The 20701-nt window shown below is 37.5% G+C and overlaps 2 protein-coding genes and 1 pseudogene across 2 annotated transcripts; all 3 read right to left on the bottom strand.

The window, feature by feature from the left end:
• LOC108174010 (protein DJ-1 homolog D-like) overlaps nt 1-87 on the bottom strand; it is a 49767-nt pseudogene extending 49680 nt beyond the window's left edge.
• A 509-nt stretch (nt 88-596) lies between these two features.
• LOC103444255 (protein DJ-1 homolog D-like) lies at nt 597-5291 on the bottom strand. Its single transcript, XM_008383181.4, has 4 exons — nt 4931-5291; nt 3663-4103; nt 2080-2442; nt 597-963 (listed from the first exon to the last, which is right to left on the bottom strand). The coding sequence occupies exons 1-4, from the start codon at nt 5105-5107 to the stop codon at nt 775-777; spliced, it is 1170 nt and encodes a 389-aa protein (XP_008381403.3). The 5' UTR covers nt 5108-5291; the 3' UTR covers nt 597-774.
• A 1841-nt stretch (nt 5292-7132) lies between these two features.
• On the bottom strand, nt 7133-16393 carry LOC103444254 (protein DJ-1 homolog D-like). Its single transcript, XM_029108660.2, has 4 exons — nt 15987-16393; nt 14875-15315; nt 8014-8376; nt 7133-7482 (listed from the first exon to the last, which is right to left on the bottom strand). Exons 1-4 carry the CDS (start codon nt 16170-16172, stop codon nt 7294-7296), a joined length of 1179 nt encoding a protein of 392 aa, XP_028964493.2. The 5' UTR covers nt 16173-16393; the 3' UTR covers nt 7133-7293.
• Between the last annotated feature and the right edge of the window lie 4308 nt (nt 16394-20701).

The following is a 20701-nucleotide window of genomic DNA, read 5'->3' as shown; positions in this document are numbered from 1 at the left end:
GTATATACACTTGAGCTGCCACTGCTTTGCTTGCTTACTAAACACATCGTAGATTGAGCAACAAGTAGCAGAACACGTCACGCTCATCGGAGCATCTTCACTCTTTTCCGACCATTAAATTCGACGTCTTACAGAAAACTTTGTTGTTGGTGCTTGGAGCTCAATGCTTCCAAGCTAGTTGTCGAGAAATCATAGTTGAAAGAGAGAAAGTATAATATAGGTCATGCTAAAAGCATAGTGATTGGTCGATGTCAGGGCTCTGGATTTCCTTCCGCAATCTGTGGTCCACACAAACGACAGATTGGCCATTTGGGGTTACAACAATGCCAATTTTCTTTGCATGTCCAGTCCACTCCAGTCAGTACTTCCAGAGACTTCGACCATAATACACCCACACATGTACGTACATATCGACGTTTTCTATGATTCGGCTAACCGCACTTGGGGATACCAGGCAATCGGCCAAAGTGAGGTTAACTGTGTTAGAGAACATTCTATACATATACACACACATATATATGCTTGACGATAGGAACAAAAGATGGAGCGGCTGAGCTTTTTTCACGGTTAGATGTGCAACCATCGAAGGAAAGAAGTTACATGGAAATACGGCATATATAGATCAAAGAAAGAGTACGCCCTCGTAGATACAGACATCAACTTAGACATAACATACATGTCGCCTTTCGCTGGTCGAACATAGCATACACCTCTTATTATTTCAGAATAATAGTTAAACATAACTCACGCAAGCGGTTGACCTGGTAAATGGAGCTAGAATGATACTTGAACATCAAGCAATGTCATCAACTGAGAAATGAACTCTGGGTGGCCTGGCCACGCTGCTCCAGTAACCAAATTTCCATCCGTGAAGCAACGATCTATTGGATCAGGTTCCAGCCATGTGCCTCCCGAAAGAACCACATTAAGCTTCACCGCAGGGTATGCAGTACATTTCTTTCCCTGAAACGTAGCCATTTATAAACACTTACAACGTGCCCAAAAAGTGATTGAAAGGGCACAGTTACCTCACAAACAAAAAACAAAAACACAAAGCTTTCTAGCTTAATCACATCGGCACATCCATCAGAAGTCAGAACAAACATTCATTCAGGATGAACTAGGCAGATAATAGGTTCCAGAATTCAAATCGATGCTAAAGCAAAAAAATATATTCCCAGATAATTTGTTTTGCTAAACTAAACCTATGGTGTTTTGCTGCCGCCTCAAGGCCCACTTTGGGTACAGTTCATGAACATCTTTTAAGTTACTGATCTAGAGATCTGAACTCTAATCTGTTTTGGGCATACATAGTTTCCGTTACCTTTTACATTTTTCTACAATGTAAATGTACACGACCCCACTTAGTGGGAAAAGGCTTTGTTGTTGTTGTTGTTGTTGTAAATGTACACGACCACAAGTACAGAACATCTACTTTTTCTTTTTCATTGAGCATTGACATATCTAACAGGAGACTAGAACTTAAACTTTTATCTTTCAGAAAAAGGAAAAGGCTAAGCTAAACACAGAAATATACAGAAATATACACTGTATTTGTATATCTACTTTTTAATTTGAAATTTCAAAATTTACAATTTTAATATGCTTAAAATTGATTTTGGATTCTTAAAGAATTTTGTGTCATTGTTTGTGAAACTTATGTTATTGCTTTCGTATTCAGTAATGGGACTGATCCCAATAAAACAGCCAGGAACTCATCCCCGAAAACCCATATCCCATATTAAAATGAGCCGCAGAAGCAATAAAATAATAAAGCTACCTAAACAGGGATTATAGCTTCACTTTGTTTCCAGTTGAACCAAATTATTGGAGGAACTCCTTTGGTTGGATCATAAGGATTGACCGAATATCCGTGAAAGTTGTAACAAAAACATTACTATGGTTGACAGCCGCACATGATTTAATCAGATAAGGAAATAATCGAATTTGATTGAAAAACTTAAAAAAATATGAACTAAAATGAAATTTGGATCAAACTTAAGGAAAAAGGCACCTTGCTGAAAGGAAGAGAGGTACGAATTGGGAATTGCTCTTAAATGATTATGTCAGTAACCATACCTGCAGAACACCAGCAGCAGCTAAAATCTGCTGCCCATGGCAGATGGACGCAACTGGTTTCCTGGCTTCAGCAATTTGCTTCACTAATGCAATAACTTTCTCATCCAATGCCAAATATTCAGGAGCTCGACCTCCAGGGATTACAAGCGCATCATAACTTGAGACATCTAGAGCTTCAAAATCAGCTGTTAAAGTAAAATTATGGCCCGGTTTCTCACTGTAGGTTTGGTCGCCTTCAAAATCATGGACAGCAGTTGCACAGATGTCACCAGCTTTCTTCTTCGGGCAAACTGCATCAACATGGCATCCAAGAGCTTGAAGGGACTGAAAGGGCACAGTTACCTCATAATCCTCCATAAAGTCCTACAAATATTGAAGAGAGAAAGTGATTAGTAACTGAGAAAGCTAACATTTTGATCATTGCCTAGAACAATACATACATAAGAATTAGCTCATAAAAAAATGACAAACCCCTTTAATTTCTTTTCAAAACGCAAATGCAAAGGAGTCAATCTTGATTTACTGCCATCTTATCACTGTTAAACAATCAGTAAGTTTGATTCCGAAAAACAAGTAAAACAAATAATTTGATGCAGGAGAGGTTAGAAAACCAGCCTATTAAAGCATACATGGTGGGCTAACGTATGTTTTGTTGCATTCTAACTTTTGGCATTGTAAGTGGAAAAGTTTAGGTAGGCTCTGAAAGTGAAAGATTTGTTTTAAAAGGATAACTAACGGACTGGTTTCAAGAAATTTGGTTGTATGACATTTGACAGCAACAAATTTACAAGGGGTCGTGTCTGGAATTTGGAGAGCCAATTATTGTCTCGGGATATGGGACAAGTCTGGGATTTCAGTGATGAAGAGGGGATGAAAAAGAATTCAACAGTACAGAAATAAGCAAGGGAGAAGATTCTCTAAGTTATGCATTCAAAATAACTGAACTTTGAAATTCTAGAGTAGTCTCTTAACTAAAGTAAAAGGAGTTATTTAAGTTCATAAGCCATTGACTTCACTACCTAACATGTTCCATATCCATAACTCATGCAAATGACCTGAAAAGTGGTTGGTATACATGTTTGGTTTTACTTTCACAATTCACACATTGACCTGGAAAACACTAGTGGTCTAATGCGAAGCACAACCCAAATAGGCAGAGCACTGAAGCATACAGGCAACAGGCAACGCTGCATACATTACACACATAGCAATGCTTGATGAAACCGACACGAAAATTGTGGACAATGTGGTAAAGCCTACCCAGGTTTCTCCCCTTTCTTTTTCGAAATAAATTGTCAAGGGATGGTTATCATATTTTAAGTTTATCGTTATTCCCATTCATGCATATGCACAAACAAAGAAATTAATCAGTTTCACACTTTCAAGAGAACATACACCATTCCACCTATTCATGTTCATAAATTATTTTGTTTCAGCTTAAGATTTGACTTCACCATAACATTTGTCATAAACAAAGTACATCAAAACATAAATACTGTAAAGTCAATTTCACGTTCTTATATATTTATATGTAATCACAAACTTATATTTCTCATTGCATTTCAAATGAAAATAGAACTTACTCCACAGAGAAAAAGGATCCTCCTATCTGAACCAGTTATGATTCCTCCCAATGCCTTAACAAATAGCCTAATGAACTCAGGATGGGCATCATACGTGGCCCCGGTAATTATATTACCATCAACAACACAAGCGGACATGGTCTCAGGCTCCACCCAGTAAGCACCTGCAGCAACGAGTACTGGTTTGACAGGAGGGAATGCTGTACACTTCCAACCTTTAACTGAGCCTGCCGCTGCTAGGATCAGTTGCCCGTGGCAAATAGAGGCAATTGGCTTTCCACAGTCAGCAAATTGTTTCACCAATTCTACAACTGACGCATCCAAAGCAAGATATTCAGGTGCCCGTCCTCCTGGTATTATTAATCCATCATACTTGTTAAACTCAATGTCATCAAATGAAGCATTGAGTGTAAAATTGTGACCCCGTGATTCAGAATAAGTCTGCAACCAAGAGCAAAAACACATTTACCCCCAAAAAGCATATTAAAACAAAGGGTATAGAAATACATTTAGCTTTTGAGATTTGTAATTGTGCAGACAGTACAAGTGAAAAGCATATCATGATTCAGAAAACCTAGGTACAAGTGTAGCAAGTGATCGCGCCAAGAGTTTGTTCAGGCTATCTGTCCCCTGAACACGACCTATTTACAGGTCAGTTAAGGAGCTCATAACGAGTGAGTAAACACTCTAATAAACCTCCTGGCTTTTGTTCCCTTCCACACAAACTAGCATCAAGTTGTTTGTGAGAATTCCACAATCTCAACTGGGTAGATGTTTGCATTTGATTTCTACCACGCCAAATAAATTCGGTATCAGAAATTATGCGACCTAATATAAATGCTACATCTTGAAATTTGTCAAACTGACAGAGTGAATCTACTGAATAATAAACTTTCCCCCTCTTGTCTATAAATTAGGGCTACAGTTCATTGGTTGACAAACTCTACCAAACCAAATTAATGTGAGAGTTGTAACCATTCCAATCTTTGGGGCAAATACCTTGTTTGGGTTTTACAAATTCAAGTTAAGTAATCATTCTATCTAAAGCAAGCAACTTGTAGCTCAGTTGGTTCATAACTTTCAACCATTGCCCCCGAGGTCCCGAGTTCGGTCCCTCCTCCCCATACAAGTTGTATCAAAAGAGAAACAATACAATAAAATCTTTTATCTAATTGATCGTGCTTTGATTACAAAGTAGAAAGGGACCAATCGGGAATTGAGAGTATAGTATGACTAATTGACTATGAAAAGCAGAGAGGTGAGGTCACCTGGTGAGCAGGAGAAAGTTCATGAATGGCAGTGCGGCAGATATCACCGGACTTCTTGGCAGGACAGACGGCGTCGACGGAGACTCCGAATGCCTGCAAAGCTTGAAAGGGGACCATCGCCTCATAGTCTTCGACGTAGTCACCCAATACCATCAGCACTCTGCGCCCCTTCGCCATTTATTTTCTCTTTTTCTTGGTTTTTCAGAGAGAGGGAGAGAGAGAGGTGAAGCTGGGTGGACTAAATTGTGAAAGTGGATAATGAAACCCAAATATCCCATGCCTTCGGCAGGCGCAGACCGAAGCGTTCTTGGAAACTTCTGGACGGAGATCTATGACAAGACCACGTTGTCCTTTGGTTATCGTGGCAATTTCCCATTGTTTTTTGTTTTTGATAGGGTGCAAGTTGGATTGAAAATTCCGGCCCGGACCAAAAAATCCCCGAGCCCCAACTTTTTTTATTTAAAAAAATTTCGAAAGATTTAGCTAACAATTAAAATGTATCTATCTACTCGATTGAAATTTATTTTGTTTATTAATATGTTTAGATATGTTATTTTTTATATTTAATTATACTATTATATATTAAATGTCCAAGAATTATAAAAAAAAAAATTGAATGGTGGATACATAAAAATTGAAAAATCTTAAAAGTCTAGCAAAATGTAAGAGATTCAAATTATGTTTTGAAAATTCTAAAATAAAACTGACTCTGAAATTTTTGATAAATTCCAATGATCCAAAATTCTGAAATTAGAACTAACATTTGATTCCAATTCTTTTTTGGATTGGCATTGCAATGCTTGTTTTTTTTTTTTTTTTTAAAGTTGAAATTACATCATAAAATTAATTGGAAGTATGAAAATTAGCTCAACTTGCTTCTGTGCAAAGTCCCTCGTGTTTTGAGAAAGATGAAAATTTTCCATCTTTTTCTAGCTAAAATAATTTCAACGTTGAATCTATTTACTTTTGCATTATTTGTATTAGGAAACAAATGATATGTCATAACTGATGAATGGGAATAATACTACTAAATTTGTAACAAAGTACAATGGCGAACAAATTACCTCTACCTTTCTTCATATCTAATTTCTCTCATATTTTCCTCTATATATAGCAAAAAATATGAAAGATAAAGACTAAACGAAATGGTTACAAAACGGCTGCTTGTGTTGTGTTATCAATTATGGTTTTGTTCGTGGCATTACATATTGTCAATCCAACGAAAAAAACATCTCATATGGTTGTGAAAAGTACAAGTTAAAATTAGTTGTTGTAGAACGATTTCAAAGACTCAGTGCCAAAAAAAAAAAAAAAAAAAAAAAAAGCTTAAGCTGCTTAGAGCATCTCGAAAAGAATTGTCAAATTAATTTTGAGGATGACATTTCAATTTGACATTAAATATGTATTACCCTTCTTCTCCACCCAGTATGCAAAAAATTATATTATTTTATTATGAAAATTAAAAGAGTAATAGCAATCATAATGATACTATTTAGTTTTAACTACTATAACTCTCCACCTTGGAATTGAATATTCGGTTAGAGAAGTTTTTTTTTTTTTTTTTTTTTTTGGGAATAGATTTTTTTTTTTCTTAGCAAACGATATTATCTAAGGGTGAGGGAGTGAGCTAAGCCTCACACTGGGAAAATTCCTCTTTGACAATGATCGAATGTAAAACCTCTCATTTTCAAATGAAGATGGATACCACTAAACCACAATACTAAGTGACGAGTTGGAGATGGTCTTAGCTAATATAGAACATTTTATGGAATGAAAAGACCGAAAAGTCCCATTTTAGAAGCCCCGTTTCCAGCATTTCCTCTCTCAATCTCTCTCTGTCTCTCTCTCTCTCAATGAAAATGCAAAGAGGTGAGAATGGTTTTACATATCTCGTTTTCCTACTCAAGCTTTCATGCATGTGAAATCCGCTGTTTAATTTTGCTGGGCAGATCACATTTCCTTGCAAAGTTTTTTTTTTTTTTTTTGAGTTGAGCGATATTGTCGTTAAGTTATAAATTAGTGTACCACTGACGGGGTTCGAATCCACGTCGTTATACAAGGGCGTCACTCCTCTCCACCACGTGGTAGAGGGCCACCTGCCCCTGCAAAGTTAAAGTTAGCCCTGGATTTAGGTTTTGGCGATGTCTTCTATCGATGTCAGTTCGCCCTTCCAATACCAACTATATTATTAACAATACCGAGTTTCATCCGCAACCAAAACTTGCATAGAACATGGCATATACAGTTCAAAATTAGAGTATCACTTGGTCTCCCATCAAAACACAAGTCACCTTAACATACATGCCGTTTTCTTTATTGAATTACACATACGACAAGCAAGCTTCTGACCTGGTAAGAAGCAACTAGAATGATACTCGAACATCAAGCAATGCCATCAGTTGAGAAATGAACTCTGGGTGGCCTGGCCAAGCTGCTCCGGTAACCAAATTTCCATCAGTGAAGCAACGATGTATGGGATCAGGTTCCAGCCATGTTGCTCCCGCCAAAACCACATTAAGCTTCACTGCTGGGTATGCAGTACATTTTTTTCCCTACAAATGTAGCAAGTTTAAAACCATTAGGACATTGTGAAATGTTCCTAAAGTGCAAAAAGTCAGTTGACTACCATTCACAAGAATTAGAAGCAATTACAAACAGACTAGAACTTCACGGTGGTTGCAACAGTTATAACAGCCTTACCTCTAGTCATGTTCCTTAAGCACACCCTAAACCTAAATGGGATGTTAAATGTTGTTAATTCAGCAAACGTTTATACGAACATTTTATTTTACAGCTTATAGTACAATAACATTCTTTTACCCAGGCTTAAGTTCTTTGTCTAATTCAAATCTGATTATGTTCTGTTTTCAGATGTTAGTATAGGATATTGCTTTTCCATCTTGTGTACTTTAATACCCAAAATAACCTTATAATTTTTTTATAGGATCTAGCTTTTTCTGGTACGAGGCATTGTGACAGAGGGTTTGATTTAGCTTTTCCTGATGTGTAGTCTGGCATAGGAGATTAAAAAGAAAGGTACTAAGTTGAAAACAGCTTTTAAATAACTACGTTAATAGTCTTACCTGCAGAACACCAGCAGCAGCTAAAATCTGCTGTCCATGGCAGATGGATGCGACTGGTTTATTAGCATCCACAATCTGCTTCACTATTGCAATAACTTTCTCATCCAAAGCTAAATATTCTGGAGCTCGGCCTCCAGGGATTACAAGAGCATCGTAGCTTGAGATATCAAGTGCATCAAAGTCAGCTGTTAAAGTGAAATTATGGCCCAGCTTCTCACTGTAGGTTTGATCACCTTCAAAATCATGGACAGCAGTTGCACAGATATCACCAGCTTTCTTCTTCGGACAAACTGCATCAACATGGCACCCCAGGGCTTGAAGGGCTTGAAAAGGCACGCCTATCTCATAATCTTCCATGAAGTCCTAGAAATTTTGAGGTAGAGAAAGTGAATGATGCTTAGTAACTGTGAGACATAAACATTTTGAGCATAGACTAAAATCATATGCAGATAAAACTTAGCTCACAAACATATATGACAAGACCCATTCAAATTTTTGTCAACAGGTTACTTGATTTGCACTGGACCAAACATAGCAGCCAATCTTTTATTAATTGATCATCGTATCACTGTTGTTCAACAACAAATTTGCTCCAGTACAAGATGTACAAGAAGTATTTTGACGTGGGATAGCATAACCAACAAACCTGCCAGATAACAACACTTATACGGAGGGATTTACTGTTGAATTGTGGCCAAGTGGCCAAGTGGACAACAAAACAAAACAACTTTCGACTAATAAACAAACCAAAATAAAAAAAGGTGAAAGACATCATGATGAGGAGGCATCATGATTATGTTTGTTGAAAAGAAAAATTGATGGTCATGATGATGTTTTTGAATTTTTTATTAGGTGCTTTTGTATTGATGAAGTGAGGATACGGAAGTGAGAATGATAGAGGAAGTGTGCACCATTTTCTGTTTTGTAGTCCATCTTTGAGAGAGCAAAGAGAGCTGCAGAGAGCAGAAAACTGAGAGCAGAAAAGAAGAAGAAGGTGCTCTTCTTTTTGGCTAGCAATCATCCATCATAGTTATTGTTATAATAGCTTTGAGCTACATGTATAGAGAAGAAATTATTCATTATATTTCTTTCTCTATTTGTTTCTGTGGTGTGTGAGAGCTATTGGGTTATTTGGGTTGTGAGATTGCCAACACTTTGTAAACTCCCATTTGGTTGATAGTGGATTATTGGGTGAGCTCCTACTGCTCCAAGGACCTACTCCAGTTACACTGACTGTTGAGGAACCTTGTTAAAATCTTGGTGTCTTTTATATTTTGTTCTTGCATTTTCATTTGATATATTATCTGTGGGTTAGCTTGAGTTGGTTCCAACGGGTTTGGTGCTGTCTTAGCACAACAATTGGTATCAGAGCACTGGTTGCTCTTGGGTACTGTCTAGTTGCCAAAGATGTCAGACGGGCAAGATGAAAATCCTTTTGGAAGCAGCTCCGGGTTTGCAAGAACTACGGTGCAAAATGCAAAGTTCGAAGTGGAAAAGTTTGATGGCACAAACAACTTCGGGATGTGGCAATGTGAGGTCAAAGATGTGTTGGCTCAACAAGATCTACTTGCCGCTTTGGGAGAGAAGCCGGAAGTTATGTCGAAGCCAGAATGGGAGAAATTAAATTTGTGGACTTGCTCTTCAATTCAGTTGTGCCTTGCAAAAACTCAGAAGTATTTTGTGATGCGGGAGACGGTAGCAAGTGTGTTGTGGCAAAAATTGGAAGACAAGTATATGACGAAGAGTGCAGAGAACCAGCTACACTTGAAGAAAAAACTCTACTGCTTCCAATACAAAGAAGGTACAAAAATGATTAGATATCTTGATGTTTTTAATAAGTTGATTGCCGACTTGTTAAATTTAGATGAGGATATTAAGGATGAAGATAAGGCCTTAATATTGTTGAATTCCTTGCCGGACTCTTATGAGTATTTTGTTACCACTATTATGCATGGTAAAGAAACTGTGAAATTTGAAGATGTGTCAAATGCCTTGATGAATTATGAAATGAGGCATAGAGATAAAAATCATGATAGTACCTCTGAAGCTTTATTTGTTAGAGGTAGATCATCGGAGAGGAGGTCATCTTCTAGCAGGAAAAAATCACAGTCTCGACCTAGAGGAAACTCTAAAGGTAGAAAACCTTTGGAAAGGGATGAATGTGCCTTTTGTCGTAATAAGGGCCATTGGAAGAAAGATTGTCCCAAATTGAAGACCAAAGGAAAAGAAAGTTCTGAAGCTAATGTTACTGAGGTTGAAACAGATTTTTCTGATTTTACTTTAACCACTTCCTCATCATTTGATTGTGCTACTAAGTGGGTGTTGGATACGGGTTGTACTCATCATATGACTCCTCACAAGGATTGGTTTTCAAGCTTGAAAGAGTTTGATGGTGGCGTTGTGTTCATGGGAGATGACAATCCTTGCACAACAAAAGGGATTGGTACAGTTCGTTTGAAGTTGCATGATGGCATGGTTAAAGAGTTGACAGGTGTTCGGTATGTACCGAATTTGAAGAAAAATCTTATTTCTTTGGGTACTTTGGAATCCAAGGGTTTCAGGTTTCATTCAGATGGACAGACATTGAAAGTTACTTATGGTGCACTTGTTGTGATGAAAGCTCCTAGATGTGGCCATTTGTATTTATTACAGGGAAGCACTGTGACAGGTGAAGCATCTGTAGTCTCTGAAAATATGGGCACATCTGATTCAGATACTACTAGATTGTGGCATATGAGACTAGGCCATGCCGGTGAGAAAGCTCTACAAGGGCTTGTGAAACAAGGTCTTCTAAAAGGTGCCACGACTTGTAAGCTTGATTTCTGTGAGCATTGTGTCTTGGGGAAGCAAACTAGAGTGAAATTTGGTACTGCTGTACATCAGACGAAGGGCATTCTTGATTATGTGCATTCGGATGTTTGGGGTCCTACAAAGACTCCCTCTTTGAGTGGTAGACATTGGTTCGTGACCTTTGTTGATGATTATTCAAGAAGGTCTTGGGTTTACACTATGAAGCACAAAAGTGAGGTATTGAGCATTTTCTTGAGTTGGAAGAAAATGGTTGAGAACCAGACTGGGAGAAAGATTAAGATTTTGAGATCGGATAATGGTGGTGAATACACATCCGATCCTTTCTTTAAAGTTTGCAAAGAGGAAGGAATTGTGAGACATTTCAGTGTTCGGGGAACTCCACAACAAAATGGAGTTGCAGAAAGATTGAATCGAACCTTGCTTGAGAAGGTTAGATGTATGTTGTCTCAGTCGGGTTTAACCAAGTCATTTTGGGTAGAGGCAGTTAATTATGCATGTCACATCATCAACTGGTTACCCTCAGCTGCTGTTCAGGGTAAGACACCAATGAAGGTATGGACTGGAAAACCTTCTTCTGATTATGACTATATCCGTATTTTTGGTTCACCTGCTTATTTTCATGTAACTGAAAATAAACTTGATCCTAGAGCCAAAAAGGCTATCTTTCTTGGTTTTAGTAGTGGTGTCAAAGGTTACAGGTTGTGGTGCCCAGAGATGAAAAAACTTGTAATCAGCAGAGATGTGACATTTGATGAAGAAAGTATGTACAAAGTCTCTGAGAAGAATGTGAAAGATGTCCAACAGGTGGAGCTTGAGAAAGTTGCCTCTAATACTTCAAATCCTATTTCCGCTGATGTCGAAGCCACTACAAGTGAAGAAGTTGGAGACCATGAGGATGTTGAAGAAGTTGAACTTGAAGATTCTATTCAAGTTGAAGAGGAAGTTTCACCTCAAGAGTCTATTGCCAAGAACAGAGGAAAGAGACAAATTACCAAGCCAGCTCGGTATAGTGACTATGTTTCTTTTGCTCTTCCTATTATCACTTATGAGATTCCATCCAATTTTGAGGAAGCTATTGAGAGTGAAGAAAAGGAGAGGTGGTGCAATGCCATGGGTGATGAGATGAATTCTCTCTTGAAGAACAAGACTTGGGAGTTAGCTAAATTGCCTAAGGGCAAGAAAGCTATCGGTTGCAAATGGGTGTATGCCAAGAAGGAAGATGCTGATGAGAAAAGCAATGTGAGATTCAAAGCAAGATTAGTTGCTAAAGGGTATGCACAAAAGGAGGGCATTGACTACAATGAAATATTTTCTCCGGTTGTGAAACACTCCTCAATTCGTATTATGTTAGCTCTTGTTGCACAATATGATCTTGAGCTTGTGCAACTTGATGTGAAGACGGCTTTCCTACATGGTGATTTGAATGAAGAGATTTATATGTGTCAACCGGATGGGTATATAGTGAAAGGGAAGGAGAATTTGTTTTGCAAATTGAAAAAATCACTTTATGGCTTGAAGCAATATCCAAGGCAATGGTATTTGAGATTTGATAAATTTATGAGAGGCCAAAATTATTGTAGAAGTCAATATGATCATTGTGTGTACTTCAAGAAGTTGCAAGATGGGTCTTTCATTTATTTGTTGATATATGTTGATGATATGTTGATTGCCTCAAAGAATGTTGAAGAGATTGAAAATTTGAAGAAGCAAATGAAGAATGAGTTTGAGATGAAGGATCTTGGTGAAGCGAAGAAGATCCTTGGCATGGAGATCACTAGAGATAGAGAGAAGGGTTTGGTCAGTTTGAATCAAAGACAATATCTTGAAAAGTTGATTCAGAAATTTGGAGTTCATGATTCAACCAAACCAGTTAGTACCCCTTTGGCTCCTCATTTTAAATTGAGTTCTTTACAGTGTCCTAAAACTGATAAAGAGAAGCTGCAAATGAAAAATATACCATATGCAAATTTGGTTGGTAGTTTGATGTATGCAATGGTATGCTCTAGACCGGATATTGCTCATGCAGTTGGCATGGTGAGTCGATATATGCATAATCCAGGTAAAGAGCATTGGCAAGCAGCTAAGTGGATATTGAGGTATCTCCATGGTACTCGAGATGTTGGTTTATGCTTTGAGAGAGATGACTCTGGTATTGGTCATTTTGTAGTTGGTTATGTTGATTCAGATTATGCAGGTGATCTGGATGGAATGAAGTCTACTACAGGCTATGTGTTTACTATGGCTAAAGGACCAGTTTGTTGGAGGTCCATTTTGCAGTCGTCTGTTGCCTTGTCTACTACAGATGCTGAATATATGGCAGTTGCTGAAGCTATAAAGGAGGTCATTTGGATACATGGGCTGATTAGAGATTTGGGGGTTGATCAGAAGCAGGTGGAGGTACATTGTGATAGTCAGAGTGCCATTTATTTGGCTAAGTATCAGGTTCATCATGCGAGGACCAAGCACATAGATGTGCGTTATCACTTTGTTCGTGAAATTGTTGGTGAAGGGGAAATCATTCTCCAGAAGATTCCAACTAAAGACAACCCCGCTGATATGTTGACTAAGGTTGTTGGTGTAGCCAAGTTTGTTCATTGCTTGAACTTGGCTCACATTTTGCCTATATAAAGAAGGCGTTGAGCAGTAGGAGTTTTGGAGCATTTGGCTCGGCATGAGTTGTTCTCTTGCTAGTGTTTGGGAGTGATGTTGTGTGTTAATTGTGTTGGTTGGCTTATCATGGCGTTTTTCGGAACTTGGCCAAGGTGGAGATTGTTGAATTGTGGCCAAGTGGACAACAAAACAAAACAACTTTCGGCTAATAAACAAACCAAAATAAAAAAAGGTGAAAGACATCATGATGAGGAGGCATCATGATTATGTTTGTTGAAAAGAAAAATTGATGGTCATGATGATGTTTTTGAATTTTTTATTAGGTGCTTTTGTATTGATGAAGTGAGGATACGGAAGTGAGAATGATAGAGGAAGTGTGCACCATTTTCTGTTTTGTAGTCCATCTTTGAGAGAGCAAAGAGAGCTGCAGAGAGCAGAAAACTGAGAGCAGAAAAGAAGAAGAAGGTGCTCTTCTTTTTGGTTAGCAATCATCCATCATAGTTATTGTTATAATAGCTTTGAGCTACATGTATAGAGAAGAAATTATTCATTATATTTCTTTCTCTATTTGTTTCTGTGGTGTGTGTGAGCTATTGGGTGTATTGGGTTATTTGGGTTGTGAGATTGCCAACACTTTGTAAACTCCCATTTGGTTGATAGTGGATTATTGGATGAGCTCCTACTGCTCCAATGACGTACTCCAGTTACACTGACTGTTGAGGAACCTCGTTAAAATCTTGGTGTCTTTTATATTTTGTTCTTGCATTTTCATTTGATATATTATCTGTGGGTTAGCTTGAGTTGGTTCCAACGGGTTTGGTGCTGTCCTAGCACAACATTTACTGCTTTTCATCTTGTACTGTTAACATTTGGCAGTGTAGAGAAACGAGTTTAGGTAAGCTTCAAGGTCTTAGGTTTTAAAGGGAACATAAAGTTCTAGTTTGATTCTTAATTTAGGTTGAATGAAATTTGACAATAACTAATTTATCGATTTGGGACAGTGTTGGGACTTTAGAGAGCAAACTAATAAATTAACATATGAGAAATCTTTGGTGTTTTTGAGATTTAGTTGGGTGAACAGATAGAAGAATTAAACAGTGAACAGAAAATCAAGGAAGAAAATTTCAGAGTGATTTATTCGAAGGGACGAACTTCATTAATTCTTTTGATTTTAAGTTTATTATTATAATTCCAATTCATGCATCTACAGTGGACAAACAAAAATTCTTAACAATTGCATTGCGTGTATTGTGTTCCAAGTGTATAAACTATTCACCTGTTCACGAAGAAGGGTTCATGGGCGCATAGACCATTTTCACCCTTATACATATTTGTATATGCTGGGTTTCTACAGTATAGAGATTATAAATATCTTATATATACTTATGGGAATCACTATGTTATACTTCTCATTGCATTGTAAAGGAAATGAACACTTACTCCACAGAGGAACAGGATCCTCCTATCTGAACCAGTTACGTTACCCCCTAGTGCCTTTATGAAAAGCCCAATGTACTCAGCATGACCTTCAAATGTAGCTCCAGTAATTAAATTCCCATCAGCAGCACACCCCGACATGGTCTCAGGTTTTACCCAGTATGCACCTGCAGCAGCAAGTACAGGTCCCAGAGTTGGGTACGCTGTACACTTGCGCCCTCTAACTGAGTCTGCAGCTGCTAGGACCAACGGACCATGGCAAATAGCAGCAATTGGCTTTCTGGAGTCCGAAAATTTTCTCACCAATTCCACAACCGATGCATCCATAGCAAGATATTCAGGAGCTCGTCCTCCTGGTATTACTAATCCATCATATTTCTCAAATTCAACGTCGTCAAATGTTGCATTGAGCGTGAAATTGTGACCCCGTGATTCAGAAAAAGTCTGTAAGCGGAAAAAATACAAATAACAAAAACAAAACGGATTAAAACACATGAACATAGCTCTCAATATTTGAATATGCATACAGTACAAATGAAACACAGATCATGATTCAAAAAAAAACCAAGCTTGTCCATTGTTAGAGTATCTCCAATCAATGAGGGCACTCTTAAATATTGATTAGCAACTGATTTCTAGTGCCGAAAACTGATCCCAAACTTCGAAAGGGCACATTGTAAGAGTAGAAAAATTCAAGTGAAGTACCATCCAATCATTTAGTTATAACTATTATAACCACCTTCTGATTGATTGTTAGTCAATTACAAAGTATAAAACTTGTCCTTGTAAGACATGAATCATGAATCTAGAAGATCATGAGAGATGAGGAGCTTTATCCAGTTTTTCTTTTCCTATAATCTCCACTAAACTCATATAAACTACGGGAATGGGGCACTGGAACTTGGGTGTAGAAAGGGAAGCCCTATCTAGATTGATCATCTATTTAATTACATTGATGATTCAAGTTTTGATTACTAATATAATTAATCGGTAAAACAGATTAGCAATCCTAAAAATTGATTCAGTCAACTAATCGAAGTATGTAAAATGGCTAAACCAAAACTTGAGTGTATGAATTTAAAAGTTTGCAGAGGTAGTTGAGTTCAGCTGATCACCTGGTGAGCAGGAGAGTATTGTTCAACGGCGGTGGGGCAGATGTCGCCGGCTTTCTTGGCAGGACAGACGGCGTCGACGGTGACTCCGTAGGCCTGCAGGGCTTGGAATGGGACCATGGCCTCGTAGTCTTCCATGTAGTCCCCACATAGTAACAGCACCCTGCGTCCACCTTTTCCACTCGCCATTTCTTGCAATTTTCACTCCTTTATTTCTTCTTGGTTCGGAGAAAGAGAGAGGTATTCATCCTAAAACATAAATAAAAATTAGAGTGGACTAAACTGTATCTTTTTCTATTCGTTTGTTGGCATTTGGACAAGGATCCTCTTTGGATTCTTTTTACGAGGATCACTCATCGTGTCTGTTTATCGTGAAATATTTGGAAAAATAATCAGAATTTAGATCCTATATAGAATTATAGCCACAATGTTAAATATATAATAATTATAACCAAAAGTTGATATAAGAGTACTAAAATACCCCTAATGGCTAAAACCTTCCTCATTTGCTACTCTTAACCGGGAAAAAAAATCGACCTTCAAGATAAAAAAAGATTTGAAAACAATCCAGAGGGGCTTCAAAATTCCTAGTCCCTAGATTGCTGATTTGGGTTCAACCTTATTCCTTTTGGCACCATTTGTGAATCCCCAAACTATTTTCCATCTTGAAATCTGATGAAACAATTAGAATTTGTTAATTTTGATTTATTCCATCATAAACTTGGAAGAAAGCCGATAAAAAGACCCACTTCTAACAATTTTTTTGTCCAGAACGTTGTTAAGTTTTGGAAGACATAAGTAAAAGAATGGGAAGTAGAAAAAGAAAAAACAGAAGACCAAAACCATTGAATTAGACATCTCCGCTCTCAATCGTCAACTGGATTCATATAAGGACTGAAGAAGAACTAAAAGAGCTTGAAATGTGATAGCTGAAAGGATTTAGGAATTTTGTGTTCAAAGGCTCTGACTTCAAATCCAATTGAAAGGGAAGTGGAATACGTGGAATCTGTTGAATCCATCTACTGTGGTTTGCATATTTTAATTTTGCACTTTGGTAATTTTAAGGGTATATTAGTATTTTTATGTCAACTTTTGGTTATAATTATCATCAATTTAAAAAGGTAGCTATAATTCTATATAAGGTCCAAATTGTGGTTATTTTTCCAAATTTCCTGTTTATCGTACGATTATTTTTATTTTTTGTCAGGTATTGTTTATATTCAATTTTAAATAAAGAAATTCAAAATGATTTCTGACCGCAAGCAAGATGACAGATGAACAGACACAATAAAGTAATTTCTAAAATTCTCACAAATATGATCATATTCCTGGGCATTTGAGCTACTCTAGCCTTAAACTTATTAACAAGTCAGGTTGTTATTGAGTCACCTATTAAGAATTTATTAATGAGTCGAATCATTATTGGGTCATTACTAAGAACCTGATGTTTTACCAAATTTAGGCATTAGGCATGACAAATTTTTGCATGACTCGTTAATCCAAGACGAAACTACATGACCCGTTAACGAACTAGGTTGCCATTATGTCACATGTTAAGAACTCCTTAGGATAATGAATTTGATATGACACGACCGATAAATTTGAATATAAAAGAAAAGGTGAAAATTATACTTAAAAACTCATAACGTGGCAAGCTTTGAGTGGATAATATTGCTACTCAGTATTATCTAGTGGCAAGTTGTGCTGTGCACAAGTTTTTTTCGGTAAAATTAGACTAAATGACAGTTTTGTAGGGCAAATCAATTAATAAGCCAATCACAAAAAATTAGATGTTAGATCATACTTGTTTATTCTACTTTGTTATCACACTGTAATCTTAATGGAAAACTTTTAGAAATGTTATGTGAAATTTTACATTTTTTTTTAATTTGTCACTAAGCAATTGTCGTATCAACTTTTCGAAATCATTAATTTATCATCTTACCTTAACTCCGTTAAGTTTTTCATCCAATATAAGTCATATGCCTAGCACATGACTTATGTCTAGGGTTATTTCGGACTTTCGACCTCCTTTTCACAAGTTCTTTACTTCTCTTTAATACAAACCCTTAAACTTTGGGCGCTAGTTAAAACACGTGGGTTATTTGGATTTTTTGAATAAACAATATTATCTACACTAATGGAAATAGAAAATATTTAGACTTTAGAACTTAAATAAGATATCCTTTAGATTCTAACATGAATGGTTTGTAAATCTAACTTCCGTCTGTCCATTTAAAACTCAATGTTATGTCATATCAAAGTACTTATAGTACTATCATTATTTACCAATATTTTCATCTGAAAATTTCTACTCAATCATCAATTAATCCTTAAAAATAAGAATTACATTTCCACATATTAAATGAGCTATACTCAAATCAAATTTCAAAATGATGGAGTTATGTAACCGTAGACAAAGTGGATACATTACTTTAGGGGGTGTATTCAATTGAGATTTTGAGGGATTTTAATTCTTTTAATGAATCTAGGGGTATTCAATCAGGATTTTAAGTGATTCTCTGAAATTCAAGGTGTATTCAATTAGAATTTTAAGATAGTTTATTAAAATCCTTAGAAATCCGAGTGTATTCGATTAGGATTTTAAAGAAGTTTATAACATTCCAGATGTATTCAATTAGAAATTGATTTTAAAGAATTTGAGAAAGTTGAGGAATTAGAGAGAATTGGAGAGATTTCGTAGTGTATTTTAAGCATCCACAAATCTCACATCTCCATATTAGATTTCAAGGGAATTGAATCAAAATTTTATATGGAATATCTACAAATCAATTAATAAATTCCATAAAAATCCATGGATTTATAAATCTATTAAAATCTCTCAAATTCTCAATTGAATACACCACCAGCTAAAGTAGGAGTGGGAACGGCACTGTGCAATTTTGCCTCAATTTCACTTTATTTACGAGTTTGCCACCGGGCTGATTTCAGTGGCTCAATTTCACCTTATTTACGAGTCTGCCACAGGCTATCTCTGCCACTGATCTTGATGCACAGGCGTTGATGATCGCGGGAAGGGAAGAACGACGGTAAAGCCGGCCTTTTCCATCTGCTTCTCAAACCCTCCTTGCCTCTTCCGTCTCGCAGACCCACAACACAGACGGTCTCGCCTCCGTCCTATCCTCCTCTAAAATGATCTGTAAGTAGTGATTAGCTTAATCACTATTAAGGGTTTAATTCTTGGGATTATTAGGCTTATTCCTGTTTTAATGTAGTTTGTTATAATTGTCCAGCTGGCATGATAAGTTGTAACTTGTATAAGAGCACTAGCTCTCAGTATTGTGAGGAGATCAGAATTTACAACAAAGAAATTAAATACAAAAATATTTGGAGCTCTGCTCCTTCATCTCTCCTTCCTTCTTCTTCCATAGCTTTCTTGTGATACTTGCAGGTTGATTAAGGGAATTGAGAATTGGGTCTTATCAATGGTATCATCCTTCTCAACTCCTGGTTTCCCTCCTGTGCACGCCCACCCGACCCGTCTTCCTACCATGGATGCACGCATCTCAGCTGCAATCGACTCCCTTGTAGCTTCGATGCGTGCTGACCTCCATGCAATTCGGGATTCTGACTTCGCTTTCTGCAAGGCTGTGGAGTCTGCCGTCGCACCAATCCGCCGTCACCTTGCTCTGTTACGCCATGACTTGGCTCTAGGTGCTGGGGAAGGTTCCGGTCCAGCCCCGATGTCTTTCGATGATGCTGAAATTCCCGATCTCGGTCACCAGAAACTTCCACAACTTGGGATACAAGACAGAGAAGGCAGCCCACAACGAATTCCCTCGAAAATCCAAGTCCATTCCATTCCTTCGTTACTCTTATCATCTCTGTTATTGCAAGCAATGGCAAATTCGCCCGTCCAGTCGTCACACTCAAATGATTTTGTATCAGTCACAGTTTCATGGCAGAATGTTGAGAAAACCAGGCCCGTTGTGATGGTGACCACAACGCCGCTGCTATTTTCGATTTCAGCAATCTTTAGCACTGAATCAGCCCACGCTCACAGTCACAAACCCGTTTTGAACACCACGGAAGCTACAACAGTGGCGCATGTTCTGGGTTTCCCTCTTAAGAACGTAGGAGCTACTACATCTATAGGTCTCTCTCATACAAACACCACAAAAAGTCGCCATGAGGTATTGCGATCTTTGATTTACAATTTGTCACACGGGAAGGTCAAATGGCATTGGATTTTGAATAGTCTACTTGCATGTTATACTGATGGAAATGTGGGGATGAATGATGTTTATTTGAATAAGATTCATGGGTGGGTCGGCCTGTATGAGGTTGGCAAGTTTGTGATGGTTTTTAATGCAGAGAAAGTGCTTGATGAAATAACTAAGAGACAAAGCGAGGACGCTGCAGGAAATCTTCGATCGAATGACCCCTCTTTTTCATAACATGGTTGTATGCTCTCAATTCTGCATAAATATAGGTGAATTCTGGAATGGATGGGATCCGGGAGGGGGATTAGCTAAAATTCTAGGGGTGATGCTCTGTTCCAAGCACCACGAGAACCATGGTGACAAGTACCCTCAGTTTTTGAAAACACAGCTACACTTCATTAATCATCCAATGCATTTTACCATTTACTACAAGTGATGCAATATGAGAAATCTACTGCTACATGTGAAAGTGTTTTTAATATTTTGGGTGATCGCAGCTCTTTTATTGATGCCGGCAATGCGGGGAAACTCGAT

Source organism: Malus domestica, chromosome 09 (genome assembly GCF_042453785.1).
Source record: "Malus domestica chromosome 09, GDT2T_hap1".
In the NCBI taxonomy this organism is placed as follows: Eukaryota; Viridiplantae; Streptophyta; class Magnoliopsida; order Rosales; family Rosaceae; genus Malus; species Malus domestica.
Note: the sequence above shows the minus strand (reverse complement) of the source record. Positions and strands in the feature narration are given on the sequence as shown.